At 46.6% G+C, this 12,034-nt stretch overlaps 1 protein-coding gene and 1 long non-coding RNA gene across 3 annotated transcripts; one reads left to right on the top strand and one right to left on the bottom strand.

Moving 5' to 3' along the window:
* Positions 1-1,199: 1,199 nt before the first annotated feature.
* Positions 1,200-7,748, bottom strand: LOC140262372 (uncharacterized). Its single transcript, XR_011905828.1, has 3 exons — positions 7,634-7,748; positions 2,954-3,182; positions 1,200-1,492 (listed from the first exon to the last, which is right to left on the bottom strand). It is a non-coding gene; the product is annotated as an uncharacterized lncRNA (long non-coding RNA).
* On the top strand, positions 2,701-7,065 carry SOST (sclerostin). 2 transcript variants are annotated; one of them, XM_072356679.1, is made up of 2 exons: positions 2,701-3,188; positions 5,238-7,065. In XM_072356679.1, exons 1-2 carry the CDS (start codon positions 2,969-2,971, stop codon positions 5,657-5,659), a joined length of 642 nt encoding a protein of 213 aa, XP_072212780.1. In that variant the 5' UTR covers positions 2,701-2,968; the 3' UTR covers positions 5,660-7,065. The 2 variants fall into 2 exon arrangements, with proteins under 2 accessions (XP_072212780.1, XP_072212781.1); XM_072356680.1 differs by having other exon boundaries at positions 2,701-3,168; positions 5,209-6,887.
* Positions 7,749-12,034: the final 4,286 nt, after the last annotated feature.

Here is a 12,034-nt window from a genome sequence, read left to right as displayed (position 1 = left end):
CTGTAGCATTGGGGCTGGCGGGTGCAGAAGGGGTAAAATGGCTCTGCAGGATCCCTGGGAGAGAACAGGCTTTGGGCACGGGCGGCTCAGCAGCATTTTTGGGGAGAGGACTGCTTGGGAAGCAAGGAAGTCCTTCAGAAAGTGAATTCCTAGGGCAGCACTTTATATCATGGGTCAGATCTCATTGAGCTCAGGCTGTGCACATCCCTGAGGGTCTGGATGCCTCACAGAATCCCCCCCCCCCCCCCCTTCTTGGTCCAGGGAGGGCTGCAATGAGCACCAGAAGTGACACCTGCCAGAACCGACTGCAAGAACTGGATTATGCAGATGCCTTTAAAAGGGCTGAGTGACAACAGCAGGACACAAAGTCTAGAGCCCAGAAAGCAGAATCCAGGGATTCAGGATGAGGACACAATGCCAATTGACACCCTCTACCTGCACCCCAGTCATGTTCTGGAAGCACAGAAGCACATTCCTGATCCTTACCAAGGCCAAGGGTGGTATTTTTTCAGCTCTCATTATAGCAAAATCAAACTCAGCACACTCTCAAAGTGTCCCTTGGTAGAAATCACAAACATTTGTTGGGTTGTTTTTTTTTCCCCTCTTGTGCTTCCTTAACAGAGCAAAAATCAATTGGTCCTGGGGGGCTGCAGCCTGAACCGTCCCTGCTTGCTGTGCTGTGAGCAGGCAAGCAGCTACAGGATGTGGAAGAATGTGTTTGTAGTTAAGGAATCTGAACGTCTCTGGGATTCTTTTCTTGCTGCTGTCAGGCTGCCCTCACTCAGGTTTTGTGCCAGAGGCGAAGTGCAGCTTCTCATTTTCACCTTCAGAGTTTTCCTTGCTGCTTCTCCCAGCGGGTGATACAGATAAATGTTCAGGTAGTTAAGAGGGGGCATCATTCAAGTGCTTATGGAAACCTTGAGAAAACCCTCACATCTTTTTCTGACAATACATTGCCACGAATGCGCTTCTTGATCCCTTTTGGAAATACACTCTGTGCAGAAATTAATACAAACTGAGGTTTGATAGGCAAAGATCGGCCATTCTGAATGTATTTGAATAGGGTAAGAATCATAGAATGGCTTTGGTTGGAGGGGACCCCAATGAACATCAAGTTCCAACCCCTCACCACAGGCAGGGCCACCAACCTCCACGTTTAATACCAGCTCAGGCTGCCCAGGGCCCCATCCAACCTGGCCTTGGACACCCAGGTTTGGTTCCCATCATCCTTACTTCTGAAACAATGAAAGAAACAAAAGAAATCACCCGGCTCTATTGTAAGACTCGCAAGTGGAGCTCAAGGGGTCATCACACACAGTTTCAATCGTAACTCATTAAGCCCAACGTGTTCTCAAAGGAAGATCAAACCAAGAGCTAGAAAACCTGTATGGGTGATTTCCAAGCTGGTGTCTGTCTCTTCTTCAGAATACATTTTCCCTCAGTGGGTGCTCCTATGGTGCTCCAACACAACATCCCTTGCTGGTGCATGAATCTGGGAGCCAAAAACATTGATTTAGAACTGAGAAAACTTACGGTCAGAATAACCATTGCAATGCCTCAGAATCTGGGTTTCTGTGAGCCCATCGTTAACTTTGCTTTGGGTAGGTGTCCTTAATGAAAGAAATGCAGCCCTGCTGCTGCAGCCCATTGCATGGAGCAGTGAGGCTGAAGCTCCTCCAACTCAGCACACAAACGCCTCCGCTGTGCGTGTCTGGAGGTGTGGAAGGGCAAAGAGGTGAAATGCCCCCAGGTCATCACCGCTGTTCAGATGGATTATTTATCATCAGGGTCACCCCCATAGGAGAGCACACCTCCGCTTCACGTTGGGTGACACCTGTTTTACTATGGCAGGGCAGGGGAATGGCTGGAATGGAATGCAAGCCTTAGGTAACAAGTTCTCTACAGGAACAGGGGGAAAACCAGACAGCCCCGACTGCTCCCACCCCTCATAGAGGCAGAGGAGAACTCAGAGGCTGCTATTGACATTCCAAGTCATCTCTCAAATTGCTGAAGCTCAGTGAATCTCTTTGGAATCTCATCTACGTGCATGGGGATGGATGCGACAGACGTTGCAGGAATAAACACAAGTGTCCTTCCCTGCTCTGAGTGCACATTTGCTTTCAGTAGCTGCAATGAGCTCAGCACAGGGTCTGATCTCACTGAAGGGCTCTTCCTGATTGGTGTATTTAGCCTGATAGCATCTGTAAACACCATAGAAATATTTGTGGCCTTGAGATCACCCAACTGTCCCCATTATCATCACAAAGAAAAAGAATACCATAAATGGGATTTTGGAACGTGATGCATTAATAACACTTAGGCATAGCTGGGCATAAGGGCATCAACTCTCTCTTTTTCTTAGTTGCATCATGCATAGGAACCAGCCTGCCCACGTTCTTGTGTTTAAAATAATCTCAAGTGCTGCACCTGACCCTCGTGCAAAACATCAGCAGAAGGAGCAGCGTGCAGCGATCCCACAGTGCATGCACTGAAAAGAAGGGAGGAGAAAAAGAAGAGGGAGAGCACCTCAGAAAGCAGCATCTGTTTGCTTGCCCCAACAGCTGATTCCTATTAAATAAAGCAACTTCTTATTTTGGAAGGAAGCTGTTTCTTTGGGTACGTTTGTGATAGCAGATGTCAGACCCCAAAGCCTGCAGAGAAAGTGGGGCTGCAGTGCATGCTGCTCCCTATAACCTGCACTGCTGCCAGGCACACAGAAAAGCCCAACAACACGAGGAGTTTTTAGGTGGAAGTTGTAGAGTCCTGTCAACCAAACCGCCCCCACGCACCCGTTCTATTTCACACTGACAAAAGCTGAGATGAATGAGTTGCCGTCTGGCCCTTCCCACTTTGGACAGCCATTGGCTGGCTTGGTTCTAAAAAGGATTTAAAAAAGGGGGAATGATTTGCTTGTGCCTGGGAACTGAGGCTGTCAGGGTGCTGAGGAGCCGACCTGTAGGCTGTCACCATGCAGATCTCCTGGGCTGTGTGCTCTGTCTGCGTCCTCATCCAAATCGCATCCCGGGTGGCTGGAGGGTGGCAAGTGTTCAAAAACGATGCGACAGAAATCATCCCCGAGATCACCGAAAACACAGAGACCCCAATGGAGCAGATTTACAGCAACAACAACACGATGAACCAGGCAAAGCATGGGGGAAGGCACATACAGCAAGCTCCGGACCCTAATGGTAAGACAAATCATATTAGATTGCTGTTTTGGGGACCCTAACAGTGTGCAAGAGATTAGGTGTTATCAGAACCTTTTTCTTTCTAGTCAGATAGGTGTGGAAGGGAATTAAAGACTGATTTCTTGGTATTGAGGTGGTGGGGTCTGAGACCCCCAGCAGAAGTGGTGCTCAGCTGGGTGAGCTGTGCTGCTCCATGTCCTTTGCTAACAGTGGATTTTCAGCTGGATTGCAGGAGGCAACAGGAGTCAGAGCACTTCCAATTGGAATTCATGCCCAAGTGAATGGGAGGGAACCCTCTTTGGCAGAGGTTTGGAAGCAGGTTGGCTACTTCATAGGTTTACTACCTTTAACCAGAAGTCTGACGTTCACAACGATGTGAAACACCAGCTCTGGGAGGAGGGATGGAAGGCAGAGGGAGCAAAGGAGTTTTAGAGGGAGTACCCCTGGTAATAGGGCAAACTCAGTCCTTCAAACCTACATTCAGCTGCCAAATGCACATAGCAGCTCACCCATATCTCCCCCCATCACAGGGGTCAGAAGGGACCTCTGGAGGTTAAAAATCAGATAATATTAAAGAAAATAAAAACAACTAATGATATTTTTTGAGTGCTGCTTTGGAGGGTCTGAAATCCCCCAAAGGGAACACTGTGCTTCCTGCAGGCAGCCCCACATCCCCCAACTCAAAGCAGGTTGGTTCAGTTACATCTGCAAATCCTCATTTGGAACCTCTGGCTGCTCTGATGTCCATTGAGGTCCACCCTACTGAAATGCATGTGGGGCTTGGGGTGAAAAGGACGGAGTGAAGGGTATTTACTGGACATCTATCAGGGTATACAACAGTCTTGTATACTTATTCTTCTGTCTAGAACATAAGGAAGGAAAATGTTGATCCAAAAGAAACCAGACCTTCCAGGCACACATGAAGTTGCAGAACAGCATCAATAAATTTGCAGTTTGTGCAGTCTGTGCATGTACAGGGCAAGTGAGATGCACACAGAAGGGACCGACAGACTCAGGCTTCCATTTATCAGCTGAGGATTTCCATCACAAGTCATGCCCATGACTGAGAATTATACCTTTTCCCTAAGAGAAGAACATCACCACGTGTTCCTCTAGATGGATTACCACAGAAAGCAGTAAACTTAGAGAACATTATGCCTGAAGTGTAGGGAATTCCATAGCACTGCTGTGTTCCCTCACCTGAAATGTTAGCACAGGGTCACATAAGTAACAATTCCCTTCTGCAGAAGAGTTTAAATCTGGAGGGAACCTCTGAGGTCAATAGAGTTGAACCAGAGCAATAGGGGAGGCTTTGCCCATGGTAAATGAAGCCAGTGGAACTCCCCATAGAGTAAGCCCTGGTGCTGGGCATTCCCTGAGCTCACTGCTCACCAACACAGCCCTGCGTGGGATTTGCCTTGCGGTGGGGGTGGGTGTGGGTTCAGCAACCTGTCCATGGTGGTTCAAGGGTTGAGGTTGGAGACCTCAAACCCCTCATTCAAGGTGAAGGAATTACAGTGTGGCTGGGTTAGAAGAGACCTTACAGCTCATCCAGTTCTTGCCATGGGCTGGGTGCCCCCCCAGCAGCTCAGGCAGCCCACTGCCCATCCATGGCCATGGGCACCTCCAGGGATGGGGCACCCACAGCTCTGGGCAGCAGTGCCAAGTGTCTCATCACCCTCTAAGCAAAGAATTTCCTCCTCTCATCTGATTTAAATCTCCCCTCTTTAGTTTAAAACCAATCCCCCTTGTCCTGTCACACTATCAGACCATGTAAAAGTCACTCTCCATCTTTTTTGAGCCCCCTTTAAGTAATGGAAGGCCACAATGAAGTCTCCTCACAGCCTTCTCCGGGCCATACAAGCCCAACTCTCAACCTGACTCTATAGGAGAGGTGCTCCAAACTCTGAGCAACCTCATGACCACCTCTAGATCTCCAAGACCTCCACATCCTTCTCAACACTGAGGGCTCAGAGCTGATGGCTCTGAGTTCCCTTCCTTGTGGATGGGAAGGCAGCAGTCACACACTAACACCCATCTCCTTTGCAGATGTCTCTGACTTCAGCTGCAGAGAGATGCGCATCACCCGCTACATAACAGAGGGGCCGTGCCGCAGCCTGAAGCCCGTGAAGGAGCTGGTGTGCTCGGGGCAGTGTGTCCCATCCCACCTCCTTCCCAATTCCATTGGCAGAGGGAAGTGGTGGAGGCAGAACTCCCCGGATTACCGCTGCATCCCAGCTCACACCCGCACGCAGCGCATCCAGATGGAATGTCCCGACGGTGAGACTCGGACTTACAAATTCCGAGCTGTCACAGCCTGCAAGTGCAAGCGTTACACTCGATACCACAACCAGTCCGAGCTGAAGGACTTTGGGAAGGAACCCATCAGGCCACAGAAGAACAAGAAGTCACGTCTGTCCCGAGCCAGGAGCAGCAAACCGAGCCAGCATGAGCTGGAAAACGCCTATTAGGAGGTCGTGCCAAGTGATGCAGCCCAGCAGTTCTGGATATTTTATACCATACACAACGGCACGCACAGGCTGAGCACGAGGGTCTGACTGCAGGTGGTTCCAATTCCTTCTGCTACGCTGGGTCTAAGGCTCACATAGTCAAAATCCATCAGATGATAGTGGTTACGGTCTGATAAGAGAATGAGATAAAGCGAGCTGGTGGGAGCTACATTCAGTCTGAAAGGAGGGGACACAATGGGGATCAGCATGAGGCCACCTGGCTTGTACAAGGAGAGGGAGGAGAGGCTGTTAGGGTGACAGACACATCACACCTGGTTAGGAGTCATTCTGCTTGCTGGATGCAGAAGGAATGCCACATTCCTTTCCCTTTTCTGAGTCCCATGGTACAGGACAAGCAAGGTGAGGCCCTGCACTCCCAATGGGTTGAGGGTGTTAAGGATGGGGAGGTTGGGGCTGGGTCTCAGCTGGAGCCAGAAGGAAACATCCCCTGCCAGGTGTCCTCATGCCCCAGTGGTTTCCTCCAAGAAAGAAAACCAAAATATGACATTTGTGCTCTCACAGGTGTGACCAATCTGTGTCACACTTCTAATTAGAATGCTGTAGGGTCAACAGGTTCAGAACTGAGAGCTGACAACCAAATCATCCTATTAAAAAATAGGAGCAAGGGTTTGGTTTAGGACCAGTTGAGTGAGTTCTCCTAAGGGAAGCAGTTTTACTTAATGGATGCTCCTCTCAAGCAAGATAACCTCACTGATGTTTGTCCTGTAAACAGCTAATTGTGTGCACAGTTTAACATACCAAGATACTGATTAGTCCTTATTTCCTAGTACACAACTGACTTTAGTATCAACCTAGATATCTCAATGTACATTTCATATTCTGTAGACTTTGAATTACGTGGCCATACACCTTGTAGAGCTGAAACTGTGCGAGACCAGTTCTGGGAGAAGGGTTTTGCATGAGAAGTGGGTCTCTGCTAATCTGAGAGTCATGAATTCCTTTAGAAGAGTCTTTGGTGTGTGCAGTGTCTTCAGTTTGACAGCAACTATACTGAACTTCTCAACATTCAGACTAAAGTTTGTGTTTTCCATTAAAGAATATTACTGGGAAGCAAATAGCCACACGCTGTACATATCCTGTAGAAGTGCTAGGCCTAGTATCAGGTGAACACAGATCATATAAACGATGGCCATTTGCCGTGCTGATTATAGATTCTGCAGTTGTTTTGTGTGGGGCCAGAATCTAGAGAGAAAAGCTGTTGTTTCAAAGAGTGAATTATGTATTTATTTTGTCTCGAAAATTATTTATGCAACATTTTCCCTTGTAGAGAAGTTATACTGCTTGAAAAAATGTTAGTCTGTCATTGTGAATTTTAAATACATGGGTAATAAAGTAGAAACAATGATTAATTATGGGAAGACTCATTGATTTTCAGCTGCAGTACGGAGCTGTTTGCTGTAAAGGCAGTGAAATACAGAACTGGAGCTTGGTTCCAGCCTGGGGCATTTCTATAATACACAGCACCGAGATCCTTAATTTCCAATTAATAAATGACACATCTCTAAGGTTAATCTACATTAGAGTTTCTCACCCCTGGGCATGATACTCCTCATGCAAACATCATCTTGGGCGGATGCAGAGCTCAGAGCCTCAATTCGCCATACTCATTTCTACTCCCCAGGGAAAGAACAGCTCAGCAGACTTCAGCTCCCCACCTCCTCCCAATAACACTGATTCACAGTCTGGTAAACCCATCAAAAAACACAAGAAGGTCATTGACCTTCAATCAAGAAGTCTTGACTGAGATCAGATTAGATTCATAAAGGTTGGAAAAGACCTCTCAGATCAGGAAAAGTCCCACCCCAACCCATTTGCCTTTCATACCAAATCTATACACTCCCAGTTCTTCCCAAACAGAAATATTCGTACCATACCCAGAGGAAAACATTGGAAACAGCATTTTCATGGGCTAACCTTGAACTGAGGAGGCATTCCTGGGCACGTGGCATCCATAGGACAAACTCAGAGTAACACACACTCCCAAGGGTCTTTTGTAAGGCCCTTCAGTGAAAGATAACCTCACAGGCAGCTGAAATCCACCAGGTGTCAATGGTTCTGCTTGAGACTGAGCTCTATAATTACAATGAGTTTCACACCATCCACCCCAGTCTCAGCAAGAGCTTCACAGCTGCACCCAAGGAAGTCAGCCCTGAGAAACACAGGAGGAAAAGCAGAAGGAACAATTGCATACTGCCTTAGCCACATGGCATCAACTTGTAATTAGCCTGCTGCACTCAGTGAGCAAAGTATATGGGAGTACAGAATGACTCTTCTGTAGCAAACAGGTCTTAAATTAATATGGAACATATTTACGTGTAGCTTGAATTGAACATAGTATACATCTGAACGGACTGAAAGCCTTGTGTTGGGCAGGTAGTGGGAGCCCACCTTTATCTAACCTGCACTTTTGGGAAAGGCAGCCCAGGTTCTGCTTTCATAAAATCACAGAACGATTCAGGTTGGAAAAGACCTCTAAGATGCCCAAGCCCAACCCATCCCCACTGACCATGACCCTCAGTGCTATATATCCACAGTTCTTGAACACTCCCAATGATGGTGAGAGTCCCTTTGTGCCACAAACAGCCATCCCAGGTGGGGTAGCTGTGGCTTGAATCGCTTTTTGCCATGGCTTGGCAGCTCCAGTTGGGATTTTCCTGCCACTTGGGTGCTCTCTATTGAAATTATCTCTTTCTTAAGAACCTATGCAGCCCCCAGAATGATTTTTGGTGCCTGAAAGAGTATTGCCATCATCTCCATCCCAAAGGGTACAACCCCTAGCTCCTCACTGAACCACACACCCAAATATTGCTAATAACCTCCCTGCTGAAGGCTTCCACATTGGGCTGAGAATCTGGTATCAGCCTTCAGTTGAGCTTTATTTCTCCACTGCCTTCCAGGCAACTTAAGATGTGCCCTCAGCCAAGGAATTAAAGTGTATTTATTTAGTGGTTATCAAGCTCCTAAACTGAACAGGCATCTTTATCACGTTGCCAACAATTTAATGCTTGTGGCATGAGGTTAGTTCAACCTGCTCAGCTCTGACTAAATAAATAAGTGAAGTCATCCTTCATTCAGGCTACCAGATTCTTTGGTGCAAACACTTCCCTTATGAGACGTCTTGGGACATAGTGGCTCCTCTGACACTATTTCCATCTGGATTAGATTCTCTAATCTCTCCTTCCTTCCTTCCTCCCATCTATTTCCTTCCCCTTCACTATAAAGTGGCCACTATTTAACACTGATGTTCCCCGTCTTTTAGAATGGGTTTTTTTTTTTTTTTCAAACCAGAAATAAGGCTTAATTTCAGGTAATTACTCTTCCATTTGGAGGGTTTTGCTATTTGCAGGGCCTTATTTCTTTATTTATTTTTTTCCTAGTCCAACTTGGTATTTCTGGGTGGCTGCACACAGAAGTGTTGCTCTCAGGAAACCAAGGGGAGAAGGCAACAGCTTTCCAATGAAGGAAGGAATTGCATGTGGAATTTCAGCCTGCTCATCATTCATCAGGGCCTCAGTACAAACTTGCCTTCAGATCAGAGGTGTGAAGGTCTTCCTATTGGAAAACAATGTTTTTCTAGAATGAGTTTTATCATTACCATCCTCAATGCGGCATCAAGAGGTAGGAGACAGTTGTGAGGATTACTCTTTGCTCTTGCAAGTGCCATAACAGCAGTGCTGTGAGGAGTGAAAGGTGTGAATGAATGGAAACATCCAATGGAGCACAGATCAGGGCCAAGAACAGGTGAGTAGGATAACTTCACTGAGAAAACTGGCATCATTTCAGAATATGAGTGCCATATCCTTAAACACACCCCTCCTTTAGAGCTGGAAATGCCATCTGACCAGAATGGAAGGATTTTGGATAGTTTTCCATGATTTAGGGATGTCTGGAACCAAAGGGCAGGCAACTAAATTCTGAATTGAGCAATCAACTCCATCCGCAATCAATGTACTCTTAAACTACACAGCCCTCAAACACGTAATTCTGCCTTGACAAGCAGTAGTCATTGTTTACTGAACTACACCAGCATCATTCTGAAGTACACGTTTCACCCAGACGTTATACTTGCTGATTTGGATTTGCTCCTATTTCTCTGCAAACAGCAATGAGAATTTAACTTTTTAATTTAGAGACATGATCTACTACGTAGCAGGCAAACAGATGGCCCAAAAAGGAGGGGAAACAATGTGCTCAGGGTCTTTTGGTATCTAAAGGGGGGATGGTGATAAGGAAGAAGGGGCCAGATCCCTTAGCAGGATCTGTTGTGATAGGACAAGGGGAAGTGGTTTCCAAGTAAAAGGGGATTTAGATGGGATGCAAGGAAAAAGTTTGCCCAGAGAGGTCATGGGTTCCCCATCCCTGGAGACACCCATAGTCAGGTGGATGTGGCTCTGAGCACCAGATCAAGTTGTGGGTGCTCCCATTCATTGTAAGGAGCGAGACCAGTTGGCCTTCAAGTATCCCTCCTAACTCAAAACACTCTATGTCACAATTCTATGTAAAGCATCTGGGACATTTCATGTTATTTTAGTCATGGAGGTCATAGCACACTCCTCTAGGAAAAGTAACTGATGTGTAAAGCATCCAAGGGAGATAAATTATACTAAATGAATATGTGCTAGAAGAAAGCCTGCAGGTACATTAGGAAAACATCCAGGCTACAAAGTTCTTCGTGTGCCCAGCGAAGGCAGCGAGGGCTGTGCAGTATAAATATAAAATAATAGCAGAAGGAAATTAAAACAAAACCAAACAAAAGCAAGTTGAACGTTCTGGAACTTCCAAGAAAAACCAAAGCCTCAGCCTGAGAGAGGCACGCGATGCCCTGAGCAGTGAGGACTATGCAAGATTTAATTGCAGAGTGAGCGACGAGGCAGAGCCCATCCCAGCAAGGGGAGAGGATGGAGTTAGCTGCTTTTTTTTTTCACTTAGAACACCAATTCTTTTTCTTTTTGCTCTCTCACGTTGGACATTATTTCTTATATAAATATCTATAGCGTGACGTTCCATGTTTTCTGTTTTATTTTTGCCTTCAAAAATATTGGGAGGTGTTTTTAATGACCGTGGTAGTGATTAAGATGGGTGTGTGTTCAAAAGGAGCCTCTGTGTGTGAGTGCTATGGGGAGTCTGGATGTGCTGCTCTGGGGTAGTTGTTATCCTGCTCTTCTTGCTGTTTTCTGTACCACCGTTATTGTTTTTGCATTGCCAACTGTAGATCCCATTTTATTCTTCACACAGTAATCCCAAAGGGCTCTTCCAGTTACTAGAAGTTGACCACCAGTTGATTCCCATCTCCTCTCCATGTAACCATCACTGTTGATGACATTCTCCGCTCCTGATTTACATCCACCCTTGGAGTGAAAACAGATGCAATCCCTGAGCAACTAGACCAAACCTACTTTATTTCCACCCACCCAGACACCTTCTATGGACTGTACTCAGAAATGTGGGGCTAACCACAGCCACGCACCTACCTCAGTAGAATCCACCCCTCTCAAACACTTTGAAGCCTGATCCTCATTGCTACCATCCTAACCATAAAGAACCTATGAATACAGCACCAGCTTTTTAAGCTGGAGAAAGAGCAATACCCCCTTCCTTAATGATATGTCACAGTTAAACCCAAATCCACGATTCACAATCATATCCTAACCTGATTCACCTTCTCACTACTTAACCAACCAAAACATTCACCTCCACAAACTTCCCATCAAATAAAACTACACCAGCAATTCCCTTCCCACCCAACTCTTCCCTCCCCCACCTCCACCTTGGGCCTGACCATAAACCTAAGCTTCTTCGACCAATTTTCAAGCCCTTTCCTTCTAGGAATGCCACTAATCCTCATATCTTTCCTGTTTCCAGCCCTCCTATTCCCACCGCCTTGTGACCGATGAATCAACCATCACCTCTCAACCCTACAATTATCATTCACCCACCTAATTACAAAACAATTAATACCTCCCCTCAACAAAACCAGCCATAAAAGAGCACTCAACCTCACTTATACTCCTACTCCTCTCAGTCAACCTCCTTGGCCTCTTCCCTTACACCTTCACCCCAACTGCCAATAAACTTGGCCCTAGCCCTCCCACTATGACTTGCCACCCTACTAACAAGCCTGTGTAACCAATTCTAAGCCTCCCTTGGCCACCCAGCTCCCAGAGGAACCCCCACACCACCAACCCCAGCATTAATCATAATCAAAACAACCACCCTACATATCCCCATAATAGCCCTAGATGTACATTTGGCAGCAAACCTCACAGCTGGTCACCTACTTATCCAACTCATCTCCATGCACAGCCTTCCAGTTCA

This window comes from Excalfactoria chinensis, chromosome 24, assembly GCF_039878825.1.
Source record: "Excalfactoria chinensis isolate bCotChi1 chromosome 24, bCotChi1.hap2, whole genome shotgun sequence".
In the NCBI taxonomy this organism is placed as follows: Eukaryota; Metazoa; Chordata; class Aves; order Galliformes; family Phasianidae; genus Excalfactoria; species Excalfactoria chinensis.
The sequence above is the reverse complement of the archived record's forward strand: the minus strand, read 5'-3'. Positions and strand labels throughout refer to the sequence as shown.

Bases quoted from the DNA above. Each gene is read 5' to 3' on its own strand.
- SOST (XM_072356680.1), top strand. From the start codon at position 2,969: ATGCAGATCTCCTGGGCTGTGTGCTCTGTCTGCGTCCTCATCCAAATC. The intron at 3,169-5,208 runs GCAAGCTCCGGA...GGAAGGCAGCAG, and splicing joins CATGGGGGAAGGCACATACA to TCACACACTAACACCCATCT.